A 17,968-nucleotide genomic window follows, 5' to 3' on the forward strand; every position below is an offset into this window, starting at 1 on the left:
TGAGGGTTCCAATTCTCCACGTTGTGGCCAAAACAATCTGTCTTTTTGATTCTGGTCATCCTAGTGCTTGTGAAGTCGTATCTCATTATGGTTTTGATTTGCATTTCTCTGAGGGTTGATTACTACTGAGCATCTTTTCATGTGCTTATTCACCATTTCTTTATCTTTTTTTAATATAAATGTCCATTCAGATCCTTTGGCCATTTTTAAATTGTTACTTTTGTCTTTTTATTATTGAGTTGGAAGTGTTCTTTATATAGTCTAGTACGAGTTCCTTAGCAGATATATGATTTGCACATATTTTCATGCATTCTGTGAATTTCACTTTCTTGATTGTGTGTGTCCTTTGAAGCACAAAATTTTAAGTTTTAATGATATCCATTTAATCTATCTTTTCCTTTTGTTACTTGTGCTTTTGGTGTTACATCTAAGAAGTCATCGCCAAATCTAAGGTCATGAAGATTTATGCCTGTGTTTTCTTCTAAGAGTTTTATAGTTTAGCGCTTACATTTAGGTCTTTGAACCATTTTTAGTTACTTTTTGTATGCTTTTTATGTGGATATCTAGTTGTCCCATCGCTATTTGTTGAAGAGACTATTGCTTCCATTGAATTATCTTTTTGTGTGTGTATGATTTTTTTTTTGAACATCTTCATTGCAGCATAATTGCTTTACAGTGTTGTGTTAGTTTCTGCTGTATAACAAAGTGAATCAGCTATATGTATACATATATATGGGGATATAGGTATACACTGAATTATCTTGACATGCTTGTTGACATGGGTGTCACTTCTTAGGCTTGTATTGGATGGCTTTTTTCAAAATAAGATTGGTGCTATTTTTGGTCACTAAATGGTTTATTTCCAGGCAGCTACATTTTACAAATGTATCTTTTACTATGTGTGAATGAAAGAATTGCCTTTAAATAGAACAAAGCAGGTTAGAGCATATTCGCATGAAGAAGCCAAGATCATATCCATCCAGGTGGAACCAGGGCCCTGGATTAGGTCACCTCCCGAACCAGCGCTGCTTACATTTAAATGTGCATTTGAATTCCATGGAGCTCTTGTTAAAATGCAGGTTCTCATTTTCCGGGGTGGGAATGGAGTGTGAAAGTCTATGTTTCTGACAAGCTCCAGGCGATGCTGGCAGGGCTGGTCCTAGAACTTAGCTTAGAGTAAGAACGCAAGAGGGAGTTTCTCCGGTGATCTTCTTGTTCACTGTTGCCTATCTACTTCTTTAAAGTGATTTGGAAGGGAAAAACAATTGTTTGAATTCTGTATTTTATTTCATAATCTTCAAGATGAAACACTACCATGCCCAGAAGTGGAATAAATGTTTTCTCCAGTGGCAGTCCTGCCAATCTTGATTGTTTTCTATCTTCCTTTTAGGCCTTTGATGATTGTCACTCAGAAGATCACAACCTTGGCATTCCAAGTTCATGACGGTGAGAAAAACAGCCCTCCTTTTGGTTCTAAGAGTGAGCCTGACCTTCAGAGCTCTTCTTTTCTACCGTATACACAGTCCAAATGTTAGACAAGGGCTGGCAGATCTTGCAAAAAAAATTGCAGCCCACTTTAATCATAGCTTTTTACTTTCCCAGCTATTATTTACCATTTCCCTGCTGAATCCATAGTCTTGGCTAAAATGTTTATATTGAGAATGGTGGGTTTTCTGTTTAGTTTTACAGTGTTTTAAATTTAAGTTAATGTGTGGTGCTCTCTGCCCTTCATTTCCAAATCCATTCAGAAGAAATGGAATCCTTTTTCTTTGGTTTAATCTCTGAGAAGCTCATGAGGTAACAAAATGTTAAACAGCATTGGCTAGTTAACCATTTTTGGGGGGTGCGGGGGCTTGGAAAATTATCTAATGAGATTAGCCCAAACCTATAAAAAGCTGGGAAGAAAAATTATCTTTTCTTTATATAAAACTGAACATTTTCTTCGCTCAGGCCCTTCCTGATAATGGCCAGAAAGTGTGATTATTTCCACTGTTAATACTGGGTTCCAGGAAAGGAGGATGGCCCTTCCATCCATGTGGAAGGTTTCAGTATGGGCTTAAGAGATGCCAGGTGCAATTAGTAAAGGTATCTTCTGCGGATTTGTACGGCTCTGGCAAATGCTTTGCAACTGTTGAAACTTCTTTATGTGTTGACGGGTTGGGAAGATTTAGTCTCTGCTAGCGAGTCTTCCTGCTTTTCCTTACAGCTGGGGAGCTGATTTAATTTCGTTTTGACCCTGTTTATTCCTAGTTCATACTTGGTGATTTAGTCATTCTGTAGAGAACTGAGTAATTTTATTCTGAGGATGGAGTCTTTCTAGGGTGAGCAACTGTCCTGGTTTGCCCAGAACCCAGAAGTTTCCCAGGATATGAGATTTTTAGTGCCCACGTTGGCAAAGTCCTGGGCAAAATGGGATGATTTGGTCAATATTTTTGTACCTGAAAACCATTTGGTAGTTGTTATAGACTCACATTAGCACCGTAAGTCAATAGCTAAAATCAATTTAATTCCTGGGATTGCCAGAGCTGTACTATTTGATGAGATCTTAGAAAAAAGTGAGGGTGATTTTTTTCTTTTATTAACATTGCTTCTTGGTTTTGTTTTGTTTTTAATACACAGGATTTTTGCCTAAATTTACTTTTTAAAGCATTCTCAGTTTACCCTGTTTTTTGGAACATCCCTTACATGCAGCAAAATGTTTATTTGCCTTTTTCTTTTTTTTTCTTGTGTGTGGGAGGAACAAGTAAATTCCAGGAACACTCTGCCTTCTCTTAGGCATGTTTTTGAGTTGCCTTGATGGTCGGTAACCCTAATCAGTCTTAGCTGAATATACAGTTTTAAAGTCGACTTCTTCTGCTCTTTAGATGACAGTTCGGTTTCCTTGACTATTAGTTAACATACAGATTTTATAGGAAGCACAAATGTGATTTGGTTGGGAGTTTTTCTGGCATGGATGAGTTTTAAAAGAAGAAAAACCTCTTGATAATTCTTTTGTGTTTTCCGTGCATTCAGGGTTACGTTTCCTGTTTTTTGTGGAAGAGGAAAGTCCCCTATTCCTTTCCCCATCCATTCCATTGCATTCCCAGCTTATACCAGGTATCTGCACCCAGCATAATCAGGAAGGCAGTTAGGCAGGTGCTGGCTGCAAAGGCAGGCTTATGTCTCTCATGGAGCAATGAAAACGTATACAGCGTGGTAAGGAGTGTATGAGGTGTGAAGGGTTCTCTGGGATCCATGTTCATACTATGTGAATTAAATCGGGGTAACCCCTGAATTCTCCCCTCTTCATAACCTATAGAGACTTTCCTCCTCACACGTGTCCTTACAGGCAGCCCTTTGATCGATTGAAAAAAATGGAGAACGGGGACTGTTTATGATCGATGAAACAAAAACGAATCACTTCTTTCAAATGAGTTTTTATAAGCCTCTTTAAGGATTAAGTTCTCTACTTCACTTAAAACTTCTTATTTCTCAATATTTCTTTTCATAGGATTAGGTCGAAAGGCTGAAGATCTTTCCACTGAGCAACATCGGCTTGCTGTAAAGTAAGTTTGACAATATATTCTTGAGCCCCTTGGGTATCAGTATCCAGAGATCTTCCTTAATGTTGTTTATTGAATGAATCTGCTATTGATGGACACTTGGGTTGTCTACCAGTCTTTGGCTCTTATAAATGGTAAGCCATGATAACCTTGTCCATAGGTCATTTTAAATGGGTTTGGGTATAGCTGTGGGATAGATTCCCAGAACTGAGAGTGCTAGATCAAAGGGTAAATGGCTCTGTATTTTGTTAGTTTTACAGGATTCTCCTTCAGTGGGGTTGGAGAGATAAATATGGGCTGGAGAATAGGATGAAGGAGGAAGCTGAAGGTGGTCTTTGGCCAGTGTTGATATGTAGTAGAAAGAGGATGGGTATCGGAGAGGAAGAGAGGCCGTATAAGGTAGGAGAGTAACACTGACAGAGGAGCAGAAATGGCTTATGGGGTAGCACATGGGGAAGAGTGGTGCAGCCATGGTGGAGGGTTCCTACCAGAGAGTAGCGGGAAATAACTGGGATATGTAAGAGAGGGTCCCAGCTTCATTCCTTCATTAAGAAATTGGGACTTGGAAGCAACGTAGAAAGTTATCATTGGAAGTCTAATGAACCAAGTTCTTTGCTAAGCATCATGGGGGTGTAAATGCTATAGGGCGTAATTCCAGTGACTGGTTAGCAATGGCATCTGAGGAAGCCTTTGCCCACAATTCTGTCCTACTTGACGAGCATGCCCTTTCAAAGGCCCTTAAAACACTAGACAGAACTGGTCTCTAGAAATTTTTTCCTGCCACTACCCTTGTCTGTTGTCCAGGACCTCGTGTCTGGATGCCAAAGCAGACAAGAGGCTGTTACAGCTGTAGTTTGTGTGGCCTCAAGTGGAAACCGGTTCTACCCATCATTTGTTTTGTATTTATTTTGGCAGTTGGGAGGGAGTTTTCCCATTTCAAAGCATCTCAACCAACTCACGTTAGGTCGGGTTCCGACCCTGCCTTATGTTCAGTACCTTCATTTTCTCTGGTAGACAGACAGCCAAGGTCGTTGAGAAAGAACGTTTCCCAGCCTCAGGGTTGCCTTTGGCCCACTCCTGGCCCTCCGCGTTTATAGCTGTGGGTGGCCAGCAGAGGGCGCCACGGAGTGCTGTGCCTTCTCTGAGCCACCCACCTCAATAACTTCCTTTCAACTAGATTTCTCCTTAGACGGATTTTTAAAGAACCAGAACAAGGAAAGATCATGCCGCGTTTAACAACCCGCAGAGACAACACCTGTGTTTACGATCGGCATATTTGCAAATATGAACGAAAAATCAAAGACTGAAGACTCTTCAACTTTTTACTTTATTTTCGCAGAGCAAAACCCTCCTTTTTGGAATACGTAAGCTACCTTCTCAACTTCATGAGTGTCATAGCAGGCCCTTGTAACAATTTCAAGGAGTATATAGCCTTCATTGAGGGGAGACATACACACATGAAGTTGCTGGAAGTGAACTGGAAGGAAAAAGGCTTCCACAGCCTGCCAGAACCTTCTCCCACTGTAAGTTTTTAGTGCCAAGTATTTACCCAGAGGTCCAGAAAATGAGCTTTGCTGCCAGGGCTGACTGTCACTTTTAATTGTTCTAATTAAAAAGCCAAACAGTTTATCAGAAATCTTGGCTGGTAACATTTTCCCCCCGTTTGTTTAAAATATCAATATTGGTATTTATTTGCAGTAGTTCTCTGTGTTGGAGCAACAGATGTTTATTTCACAGAGCCAATTCACAGCTCATTGGCTGGGAATATTGAAGCAATTAACCCATTTGCCAACCAGCCAATATTTAGTGCCTACAATGTGCCTATGACTGTGCTTGTTAACACATTCAAATTTATGAGTGTTTTCTCTTTATGAATAGAAATTCATAGACAGCCAAAAGATACTATGTCATAAATGGTGGAGGAGGAAAGAGTGGGACCAGAATAAATGTGCTTTTTATTGCAGATCCTGCTTTTATGGCAAGGGAAACCAGTTTTACACTGGCATGCCTGTAGTTTGGTCATATTGACTTTGAGAGAGTTTAGGTGGTTTTTTTAAACAACATTTAAATTTTAATCTGAAGTGTATTAACCTCAGATTAGTCAACATGCGCTTAATTCACTGAACTTTACAAATATGCTGAATTTATCCAGATCAAATATCCTATATTTAAGGGAAATCTGTAATTAATTGAAGGGATGGGGAACATTGGAAAGGGAGAAATTGAGGATAATTTAAATATTTTTAAAGTGCTACCATCAGGCAGCATTAAGTATTTGAAAATTTAAGTGATTGATTAATAAAGCATGCATTTTTGGAGAGTTTTGACACATTTGGGTCCTCTGCACTTTATGATTTACTTAGATGTCTCAGCCCCAGCGGTTTTATTGACATAATCTACGAGTGAGGTCACCGTGGCTGGGAGACATCAAAGTAACCACAGGTGTTTCTAGGGAGTATCTGTCACAGGAGTGCTGCGTTTCACATACTTGAATTTGGAAAATAACATTATTAGAGAGTCTTCACATCACCCTCCAAGGAGACTCTCGCATTTTTTTGTGCCCAGAGAACATGAAGCGGTAAGGTTGCATTTTGGCTAAGGACACATGGATGGGAGGGGCTGGCGCACACAAGCTGCTGGCCCCTCAGCAGTGTCATCATAGTTAAGTGTGGTGCGCACTTAACGGGGAGCCCCGCACTGCTTTCAGCCCCTTGTAAGTATTCACGCACTGAAACCCCAAGCCACCCTCTGGGGGAGGTGGTACTGCTATCCCTATGTTACAAGTAAAAGAAGTCTGTTTTTATAAAGTTGGGAACTATAATTCTGTGGATGTTTGGAATGTCAGGGGAACCAGGCAAAATGATTCCATCCAGAGGAATTGAAAACCTCTGTATAGCTTAACCCCAGAGCAGACTACATGTAAACCATCCAGAAAGGTTTTCTAAAGCTTTCTACTACCTGCCCACGTTCTGGCTCAGACATGTCATCATGTGCACATAATCCTTCCCAACTAAGCCTCTGTGCCCCTTGCTGGGGATTCAAACCCATTTCCTTGGCTCTGCTGGCTGCGGGACCGCAAGGCCAATGGTTCGTTCTTTCTGATGGAAGATCACCACCCTGTAATGTTACTGATTTCTCTTATGTTTTGGGTAATAAAACCAGCTGCCCATTGTTGGTAGAATGTGCCGGTAAATGTTTTCTTTTGTTTTAGATCCATCCACCTCAGGTGTCAGAGGTGTATTCTGCATCTAAATATAGCACATAATGCCCATCACCCACTACGTGCCCTGAGGAAGAATGCCTTTTGCCACTCCTTCTAGAGAATATCGCCAAAGCAGCTTTGAAACGGCTTTGTTCTCAATGTGCCTTTGCTGAAATTGTTTTCCTCATACCAGTGTCTTCTGAATAGTTACCTCATTTTTCCCCCCATTTTCAGGGAGCCGTGATACACAAATTGTGCATGACCTTGGTGTCTCTCCTTTTGTTTTTGACGCTTACGAAGACCTTCCCTGTCACCTGCCTGGTTGACGACTGGTTTGTTCATAAAGCAAACTTTCTGACCCGACTCTGCTACTTATATGTGGTCATGCAAGCCTCGAAGCCGAAGTATTACTTTGCCTGGACGTTAGGTGAGTTTGTTGGAGGGTGCTAAATGAATGAGGGAAAAATGATACTCCTTGGACGGCTTGGCCAGGGCAGCATTTGGATCAGCTAATCTAAAAAAAGTCCAATGCGTGATGGAAGGCAGTTGAGCCAGGGTCACTTTCTACCTTCCGGAGTAACCCTCTTCTTTCCCGCCGCCCATAAACTCAGTTATCTGTGATAAGGAGGAAAGAAATCCCGGCTGTTGTTATTAACAGATGTCACAACCTGGAAGCTGCTTCTTCTACCAATCCTACTTGGAAAGTTAGGGGAAAATTCCAGAATGATCTGGCTTTCTGGTAATTTTTCTGGCTTGTCTGTAATACAGGATATACACTGACTTAATTTATCAACACACGTGCTCATTTAGGTTACACTTCTTTAAGAAATGGTTGGTTAAGCTTTATGCCTTAGAAAGAAACTGATTTCAAGTGACTTTTTTTTTTAAAGGTAGAAAGTTCAACTTAATTTGGTATTATCACACTTTTTTCCCCCCTGTGAGATAACTTTAGTCAATATTAAGGTTTCATCTCTTTCCTTTTAAATAATTTTAGACCAGAAAAGTTGAAACCTTTGCTAAAGTGAGCAGTAAACCTTCTGTTTACTTACCAAGAATGGTAAAGTATTTTGATAAGGCATGGTAACCGTATCTATTTCACATTTGGAACCCTTTCAGGAATGGAAGTTTAACACCTTAGCTGCCAGTGACCTGGGGCTTGATGTCAGGGAACAGTGACTTGGTTTATGAAGCCAAATAGATTATTAAACTCAGTTCCTAGTGCTTAGTCCATATTTCATAAGGGCACAGCACTTAATTGAGTTCTCTTCTCTCATTTCATGCTCCACGTTTATAGCCCCCAAATCAAGTTCGTAGCTACTGTTTTTTTTCATTTATTATTTTTATTACGGTAAAATATACATAATGTAAAAGTTGCCATTTTAACCATCTTTAGTGTACGATTTAATGGCATTAAGTTCATTCACAGTGTTGTGCAACCATCGTCACACCGCCATCCATCTCCGGAACTTTTCCTGAAACAGAAACTGTCCATTAAACAAAGCAATAACCCCCCATTCCTCTTTCTTCCCTGCTCCTGGTCCAAATTATTTTTAAAGGTCACAATGTTCAGAGACAAGTTCAGTCTAGTGCAGTATTTATGTTACGCTTGACCAGAGAGAGACTTCAGAGCTTTTCCAAAATTTGCCACGGGGGAGATTTTGTTTCTGGTCCCATTCAGTTTAATTCAAGGAGTTTTTTTGTGGAGTACCAGTCTGTGTGGTATGAGGAACTCAAAGGTGAGTAAGATATCTCAGCCCTCAAGACCGTTACAGTCTGTGAGGACACAGACGTGTACACCAACCAGGCAATACACGTCAAGAGCTGCCCCAGTAGTAGGATTACAGAGGGGATGATGTATATGGACTGGTCCTTGGGGAGGGCTTCCAGAGTCTCCGTGTATCTGATTCCTTTTTCTGCAGATGCTTTATTATTGAAAAATAATTTCCTTCGTAAGTAGGCATTAGGCCTACTATGGATGGAATACTGGGCATATTTTTGTATGTGAAGTAGAGTTTTCGCTTTGCTCCAACCTTGTCTCACTCCTTTCCTAACTTCTACTTCTTCACTTTTCCTCCTTTTCTTTTCCCCTCTCCCTCCCCTTCCCGCTGCCATATTCTGTATCCCAGGGCTTATGGGCTGGCTTCTGGAGTAAAGCAGCTCCTGATTTAAGGAGGAAAGAAAGGCCATGCCGTAGTCTCATAGGGAAAGTCTAACACGAGGTGGGTTGTGCTGGCGGGGACCTGGGTGGGGAGGGGCTTACGGGGCACAGGGGTGTCCGCCGTCAGTCTGCTCGTTGCGGAGTGACCGCAGATATTTGGAATAGAGGAGTGACCCTTTCCATGGACAGCTTTCTCTGTGGACTTACCTCTTTGTTCTCCCCCACTGCCCTTTCTTTATTGTTTCTCGTGGCTTCCGTAGAAACACTTCATTACTTTGGCCTCCATTTGAAGTTTGTTGTAGTTTAGATTGCATGGGCTGGTCTGAAATTAAGCTTTGTATTATTTATGAGTAAAGAAGCAATGAATAGTGTAACAGGGAATGTTTAAACTGCTTAACTGAATAATTGTTTTATCCAGCTCTTTCAAACACCATTTACATATAATTGATTAATAATACATGCTTATAAATTTAATCCTTAAAGCTGGCCTCTTGATGAATCTCAGCTGAGTTGCACTGTGTAAGCCTAATTCTAGCTACCGTTTCTATGGAAAGAGTACAGCTATTTTCTTTGGACTTAGCATAGGAGGCTGGGTGGTTGTTTTTCTTCTAATTAGTACTAATGAGTGAGACTCAGTTTTAGCCCAGGCTGTGTTCTAAAGATCACAGATTCCAAAATGTGGGTGTCTAAATGAATTTATCTTCAGTCATATGTTAGAGCCGTGTACCATGCAAGCGAAGCCAGTTTTAGGCTGGTGAAATTAGAACCTCTAACTGCTCTAAAGCAGAAACCAGTCTTGGATACAGGGGAGCAGAATGCGCTCGGGGGAGCAGGGAATTCTGACCTCCTCTAAATGCAGCAGTTCGGAGAGTCACCGCTTCTGGTTCTTACATTTATCTTTCAGACGACTCCTAGCCACTCAGGCTGTGGAACCAGAGTTCTCGTATTCAGATTCTAGCACTGTTTAACATTGAGATCACTCAGGTGGTAACATTACTAAGCTTTAGTCTTCTTAATAGCAAGATGGGGGTGGTAATAATAATGATAATAATGGTGGCAGCTGACCATTCTTGAGTGCTCACTTGGGCCAGGCCCTGTGTTATGCACTCTACATATATTCAATTTGGGTTAATCCTTTCAACATCCCTTTAAAATGGGGACTGTTATTACATCCATTTTCTACTCAGGGGAATAGGTTTCTAGAAGTTAGACAACTCTCCCAAGGCTGTGAATTGACCCTGTTCCCAAGTGGAGAAGGGAACCCAGGAGAGCTGTCATTCCCACCCTGAACCACCACCTTGCTCACAATGGTGTGATTAAATGAGAAATGTCTGTGGAATGCTTTACAGAATCCTGGGAAAATAGTAAGGACCCAAAAAAAAAAGTCCTTCTTCTTTTTTTTAGATCTGAGGCTGGAGATGGGAGAGGGAATTCCTGGGTTGCTATGCTGGTCCCAGCATGGTCAGCCCAGCCCTGTTTTTAGTTGTCAACACAACCCTCAAGGGCTTGTCCTCTCCTGGTTTAGTTTATTTCTGTCATTCATAGTTTGTGCCCACACATTTTAAAACTCTTGGTTTCTTAACTGGTACACTCTGCCTTTGTTCTTCTTTTTCTTTTCCACTGAGTTTCCCTCTGGTCGGCTTGGGAGAAAGACGTATTAGGACTCGGTACTTTTCCTCCTTTCTTCTAAAAGAAACCAGATCATTTTACAGTGAAGCTAAGAATAAGATAAGCGATACTAAATCATCAACGCTGCCAAAAGGGAAAGGAGGCATACTTAGAGCGGGTGATTTTTCTTCAGAAGTCCAGCTGGAGTTGGACCTGAACTCCCATAGAAATGGAATGAACACAACTAGCAAAGGAAAGGTTTCTCTGAGCTCTCCCCCAGATCTCAGACTTTAAAATTTCATGAGTTTATTTTTCTTAGGAAAATATTCTAACAGACTGAACTTGAAAGAAGATAAGTGAAGAGAAAAAATTAGCCTCTTGGCTATCATAATACAACTGTGTTGATTTCATCAGATCTCTTTTTGAGTGTAAAAAATTTCATTAAGGAATTGAGTAGAACTGAATTACAGCAGGGGGACATTTTCATAGAGTTCAGTGAAGTGACATAACGGTGGACACAGGAGCTTTTGGACTTTGTGGGTAGGGTGGCTTTGGTCATTGTGTCCACATGTGGCCTCTATGGCAGCTGGTCCCAAATTCACATCTCTAGAACCGTTCTTTTTCTTAGGTTCTAAATTTTTCTAACTGTATCTTGGCTGCCCCAACTGATATCCTACTGGCATGTCATGCTTAACAGGTCCAGAACGAGCTCCAATTTCTCTTTCAGAGCTGGTTCTCCTCCTGATATAATGATATCAGCCTGTGTCCCGCCATCTTTAATGACAGCTCTTGGACGGAGTCCCCTATATCTTCTGGTCTCTGAGCTTATATGTATTTTCACCTTTTTCCCTTTCTCCCCTTATATCCAGTTGGTCACTAAATCTTCCTGTTTCTTTGTTTTGCTTCTTCATTTCTCTTTTTTTCATTTGGCATTCTGTGAGCATCTAACACCTTCCTTCTTACTTAGCAGATGCTCACTAAATGCTAGTGAATGAATAAAAATGAATAAAAGTTGAGGTCACCCAAGAGCCCAAACTGATTCATAATGGTGCCAGGTCCTTTAAATTTATTTTGGTTTCTTTTCCAAGGAAACTCTCTCTCTTCATCTTAAAGCTAGACAGACATTTAGTATCTGTTAAAGCAGCAATGTGACTTTTGCTCCACATCCTAATGTGTTGTTTTAAAAACCATAGCTGATGCAGTGAATAACGCAGCTGGCTTTGGGTTCAGCGGAGTGGATAAGAATGGAAATTTCTGTTGGGATCTGCTTTCTAACCTAAACATCTGGAAAATTGAGGTGAGTTTATCATGCTTTTGAATCAAGCTGCCATTGTGAATAAAGCAGATGGTTTGCTGTGAGTGTGGCATCCACAGAAGTTTATCATCAGTGTGCGAGGAAAAGCTGCTATCAGGAAATGCTGGCTCCAGCAGGCTTGGGGACATTTTGTATCTTGGAACTTCTTTCCTTTTTTTTTTTTTTTTCTTTTCTTTTAAGGTGCCTACTTTCTTGGCAGTATTAATGGTTCAAGTAGTAACAACACACGAAAAATCTGGAAAAGAGCCAGGAAAATCTTTTTGTTGCTTACATTCCTGTTCTGTCAACTAGAAAGTACAGATATCATTTTCTCTTGTTCACATTCTCCTTTCCTCAGTCAAGGGTACAGACTAGCAGTTGTATTTAGATTTCAGCATTGCCAGTGTTCTTGGTGGTTCCTTTGGAAACATTTGTAATGCCTTCGCTTTTAAGAATTGTAATTGGTGCACAGCTTTTAGGCCACTAGAATTAGTGTGGTTTTTCTTTTTTGCTGGCTTTGTTCTTGGACCACAGTTCTGGATATGTTTCCGTCTCTAGAGGTGGTCTCTCTGGGGCCCCATCCTTCTTGGTTCCCTTGGCATTGTCATCCCTCGGAGCTGAAAGGAATGCCAAGTCTTGGGCCCTTTTCCTCCTGGCAGCTGGTTGGGAGGAAGGGCATGATTCTCAACGTACCAAAGTGTTGGTTCTCCAGCCACGTGACTCATGGTTGCTGGTGGTTGATTTCCACCTGCCACAGGGCAGGCAGAGTGCCACTGGAGAGTTTGGGCAGAAAGGGGATGCCATATAGGGCAGGAAACCCGGGATGTGGAGACTGACCACCTGCCACCCACATTTGGTGGAAACTAGGCCTTCAGGGGACCTGTGTTCTGGGTAAAGGGCTGAGTTATGTATTTATTATAAAAGAAAACCAGAAGGAGAAAATTTGTATTTCCAATAAAGTTGATATAGAGCAAGGAGCTAAAGGATACCAAGGAAGTCCGACTTATTTAAGGCACCTTGAAGCTGTGTGTATAGCATTTTATCAGCCATAGAAGGTGTCTAAATGGATAAATAAAACTCTGTAGGGTTTTGACATTAAAAACTCATAGTACAAAAGTCTGTCTGTCTGTCCATCATTGGTCTGATCTCTCTCTCCCTTCCTTCCAAACATATTACATTAGGCCAGTGTGTGGCCTAAGATTTTCTTACGGTTGAAACAGAAAACAGTGACATTTGCACTTTTCAACTTCGTTAGGAATTCTGGTTCTTAAATGTTTGCTTCATGCTTTCTACCACCAGCCTTTATTAAGTCTTTTTCTCTTCTTTTTTCTTTTGAATGAGAAAACCCAGTTGATGACTTATTCTGGAATCTCTCTTTCTCAATGGTTGATTTACCTGCATCATTGCCAGTTGGGTGATATCTGTTTCCTTTTCTGTATTGTGACTCCTTCCTGCATAAAATCTCCTTACTATTCTAGATACAAGTGGAAGCACTTGAACCTGTGCTATTTGTAGAATAACTTCACCAGACTGACCTGGTTTACAGATGGCCACAGAATGAAAAGATGACAATTAAATTCAAGCCGTCTCCGTAAAGGCGCTAAATTCACATGATGAAACTTTTCCGGTGGCAAATCCCATTTTAGAGTATTTAGTTTTAAAATTCAGATGACTTAAATTTTGTGTTTCACCAGAATGGAAGGAAAACCTACAAAACATTCCTTCAGTCGTCCTATAATTTGAAAATAGATTGAGAAAAATTGAGACTTTGTGAGCCAAGTTTTAGTTGCAAAGTAAATCTTATAAACCCCCGAAAATTTGACTGTGTGCAATGGAACAGCGGATCTGCTCCTGAGTCAGTACTCACTGTTGAAATAGCACGTCTAATCTGCCGCCAGGGAAATTCTGGGGAGGACTTTCCATTTCTTGGGGTATTTTTAAAGCTAATGATAGGTGTTATTTTCTCCTTTCTAGACTGCCACAAGTTTCAAAATGTACTTAGAAAACTGGAATATTCAGACAGCTACTTGGCTAAAGCGGTAAGGAAACCAAAAACGACCTCATTACTCATGGCACTGGGATATGTTTAGATGGGTGTCATTAGATGAACAGCGATAGTCTGCCAGTGGTAACCTCATCTGACACTTGTGTTTGGTATTAACATCTATGCTGTGTAAATGGAAAAGTAGAAATACAGTAATTTGAGAAGGTCACAAGGTAGCATATTTATTTTACTGTACCAAATACTTCATACTGCCATTACTGGGTACCAGGTACTCATTTAATCCTCATAACGATCCCATGAGGTGTTGGTAATTATTATCCCCATTTTACAGATGAGGAAAGTGAGGCACAGAGGGGTTATGTAACTTGCCCAAAGTCACACAGCTTATGAGCAATAGATATGAGCCCATATCTCATAGATAATAGATATGAGTGTCTCTCCAGAGCCAGGCTCTTAAGCTCTATGATGTGCTGCCTCTTATCTAGAGGAGAGCCTATTGCTCAGATGTCATGGAAAGTCAGTGTCAGCATCAGATCACTGAAGATTGCTGTGTTTATTTTATCCCCCGTATCGAAAGCTTTATGGTGCCCCAAATGCTTGTGCTTTTCAACTTTGTATTTTTGTTGTTTCTCTGTCCTTTTGTTTTTCTACACATTCCAAAATTAGAAACATTAGTTATTGTGGAACTAATGATATGCTATCCTTGAAGTGGCTCTAAGTTGAGCTAGTGAATATTCCTTTCACATGAGTGCAGGGAGAGTATAAAAATATTAAGCTGTTGATTCTGCTGTTTTTGATAAGTAGCATTTTTCATCAGTTAAAACATCGGGGTAAAAGAAGAGACAATGTATAATAATTCCAACAAAGTAAACTCATGCAACTACTCTGAACATGCAGTTTTTGAAAATTTGCCCTTAATGTTATTGCTATTCATTTTGCAAGTCATTTTAGCATAAACCTCTTTCTGTATATTGAATAATCCCAATGTATGGAGAGTCCTGCAGTCTCCACTAGGAGACTCCACATTTTTTATGGGACTGAACATACATGTGGGCACATAAAAAATGAAAAAAAACTATTTAAAAATCATTTTAGAAAATGGAATATTTCATTCATACAAAAATACAGAGGGTAAGAAACAAATACCCATGCAAACTACCTCTCATTTCAAAAAGAAACATTACAAATGGAGTCCCATCCTGTGTTTCTTTCCTCAAATGCATTCCCTTTCTTCCTATGAAGAGAGAGCCATAGTCCTTAGTTTGGGTTTAACTTGGTCACTTTTGACAGCCCATCCAGGCTGGATTGGTATTAACTGTTGGGATTTCTGTTTTACTTTTCATCTGGGCCCTCTCATTTAGGAAGCCATGTCGTTGCTCCTACGGTGCCACTGGCAATCCGTGGACTGAATTTGGCAGGAAGTCCCCTGTCATGTTGTTTTAATAAACAACCAAGAAGCTAAAGATCTCCAGAGTATTTGCTGACAGTTTCTAGATTCTTACGATGTCCTCACTCTTTAAGGCAAATTCATGGATTGGAATCCAATAGATACTGAGGACTGAAGAAGCCATATAACTGACACGTTGATTTTGTGCTGGAGTCATGGCCAAGAGAGATGAGAAGGCTGCAGTGTTGATGAGTTAGATGACATTGGGGCCAGTGTGGAAAAGTAAATTAATTTAGACGAAATAAGGATCTCACTTCTAAAGACCCTGATTCTAAAAGTTTTAGTGCCAGTGACACTTATTTATCCATAAGTATCCTGGTAGATTAGGCCAGTGGTGGAATAAGCTTCTATAAGGCAGGAGCTCTCATTGGGGAAAAGCGACCACTCTTTTATTAGATATTGTGTGATGGGGTCCAGATCATTTAGTCCTATGGAGGTTAAACATTGATGCATCTTACAAAGGGATTGGACTGTGTGAATGGCCCATCTGGGAGTGTTTAAGAAAACTAGAGCTCAAAGCGGCTTGGATTGCGCTGCAAGTGCCTGAAAAGGGTGAGGCAGGCACGCCATCAATATTGGAGCAAATGATTTCTGCATGATTGGTTCCAAAATGATGCAGGTGTAGGCGGAAGTTTCTGGTATGTTTGACCTGTGGCCCGTTGTACCTTCCTGTCTTCACAGAGTGTGCTATGAGCGGGTTCCCTGGCACCCCACAGTGCTAACCTTCATCCTGTCTGCCTTGTGGCATGGTGTCTACCCTGGATACTACTTTACCTTCTTAACTGGAATCCTTGTCACGCTAGCAGCCAGAACGGTAAGCTCCCTTTGGCTGTGGGGTCTTTTCCTTAGTAATCGGATGCCTGTGTGTTTGTGTTTTAGGTTCCAGCAGAAGTGGTGTTGGGGGTGATGGTAGGAGTGATGTTTTGAAAAATCAACAAAAGTCTTCCCATTAGAGAAATACTTAAATATATTGGAACTTATGGTCATAAAGTGGTTAAGCATTTTATTTTCATATTACTTGCAGGGGGTGGATGCAAAACAAAAGGACTTTTAGGAACAATGTTTAGTGCCTTAAGAGATGAAAACATGTTTAATCATTAAAGGCTGTAAACATACAGTCTACTAATTACAGGTGACAATGATTATTAACGTAGGCTCTGTAAAACTTCATTTTGCTTATACTCTACTTGATTTCTCTTTTCATTATCCTACACCTAAAAATAATTTGGTTTCAGAGCAACTGGAAAAATTGCAGCCATAGGAACTGTTCTCTTAAAGATTGCTCTCAGCCCTCATGTTGGATCCAATTAAATTAGTTTGTGTAAAGTCCTTTGTGAATTAGATAAATTTGGTTCTCTAGGTTTTGGGGGTAGCCTTCAGTTTGTCCTAGACTGTTCCTGCCATTTGCTGGCTGTAGAGCAAGAACAATAACAGAATTTAAAAATATGCCTGCCCTCAAAGAATGAGATGAACATGTATATAAGTAATTACAATTCACTGTATTCTGTCAAATACAGGGCTTTGAATTTTATTTCAATACTTGATAATGATTTTGGCATTCCTGATTCAGGTGCCAAGAGCTTTTAGTGAGATTTGTTGAGCTGTATGTTTAGATGAGGATTTAGGAGTCCCAGCACAGCTATTCACTCGTTCTTTTTTTTTAATCTTAAAAATATATTTATTGAGTGCCTAGTACGTGCCAAGGACTGTGATGGGTACTGGAGAAAAAATGGAGAGTAGAACACATGTGGCCCCTGCTCCTGGTCTAGTGCCGGGAATAGAAATGGATAACTTCTTCATATTTGTTAAATGGAGAGACAGGTAGAGTGGGAATTTTTTTCTACTTCTTTTAGCTATTCACTGATTCTTGAGTTCATCTGTTCTATTAATATTTCAGGAGCCCTACTATATGCTGGTAGGTGCTGGGCTATTGCAGTGAACAAAAGTTCCTCGCCCATGGAATTTCTATTTTAGTTAGAAGAAGGTTTGTGGGGTTACATGTGTGAACAAGATGGATAATTGATTATTCTGATTAGCACTCTTTAAAGTACATATTTTACATATTTGTGCATTGAAAACAGAAGACATTTTCTTTTCTCCCGTACATATACTGACTTGGATCACAAAACTAAAACACAGATGGGAGGACAAACTTGAACAAAGGCCAGAATTTTGTTAATACTTTCAGAGTATTATTTCTTAAGCTGTCTTTAGTTGATTTCAGTGGGTATAAAAGGATTAATTTATGTAAAGCCTCTTGGGTGACCTGGAAATGTTTTTCACAAATAAGTTAGGTAAGGGATGGAGGGGAGAGGGTTGATAGAACAGTATTTCCATTTTTTTTCCAAAAGGAGAATGAACTCAAACAGTCATGAAGTGTCTCAGGCCCAGGAAGTTACCTAGTAAAATCTCTTACATGCTTTTCAGTACTGCCCACAGATGGACCCCTAGCCTCTGTCCTGAGGAACTCAGAGCCTAGGAGGTGCCCTCAGCTTCCCAGGCAGCCCTAGGAAGCCTTTCCTGATTTGAGGCTGACCTACCTGTAAGCCTGCCATTGTTGCAGCTCTGTCTTTGGTTCTGGCATCTGGAAATTAGGTGTCTTTCTGGAGCCAAATCTGTGTCAAAAGACCTACAAATGAGTATCCTTTGACCCAGCATTTTCCATCTCAAAGAATGTTGTTTCCTTGTCTGGAAAATAGGTATACTGATGCT

The 17,968-nt window shown here is 40.5% G+C and overlaps 1 protein-coding gene across 2 annotated transcripts in view; it reads left to right on the top strand.

Annotated features, from left to right (window-relative positions):
* Positions 1-17,968, top strand: part of MBOAT1 (membrane bound O-acyltransferase domain containing 1) — a 112,819-nt gene that overhangs the window by 81,291 nt on the left and 13,560 nt on the right. The window contains exons 5-11 of one of the 2 annotated variants that reach the window (XM_033434825.2): positions 1,391-1,446; positions 3,491-3,545; positions 4,882-5,065; positions 7,045-7,171; positions 11,704-11,807; positions 13,779-13,843; positions 15,938-16,070. In XM_033434825.2, coding sequence (XP_033290716.1) covers positions 1,391-1,446; positions 3,491-3,545; positions 4,882-5,065; positions 7,045-7,171; positions 11,704-11,807; positions 13,779-13,843; positions 15,938-16,070 — 724 coding nt within the window. Of the gene's footprint in view, positions 1-1,390; positions 1,447-3,490; positions 3,546-4,881; positions 5,066-6,978; positions 7,172-11,703; positions 11,808-13,778; positions 13,844-15,937; positions 16,071-17,968 lie in introns of both variants that reach the window. The other variant, XM_004273532.4, reaches the window with a different exon arrangement.

Source organism: Orcinus orca, chromosome 10 (assembly GCF_937001465.1).
Source record: "Orcinus orca chromosome 10, mOrcOrc1.1, whole genome shotgun sequence".
Taxonomy (NCBI): Eukaryota; Metazoa; Chordata; class Mammalia; order Artiodactyla; family Delphinidae; genus Orcinus; species Orcinus orca.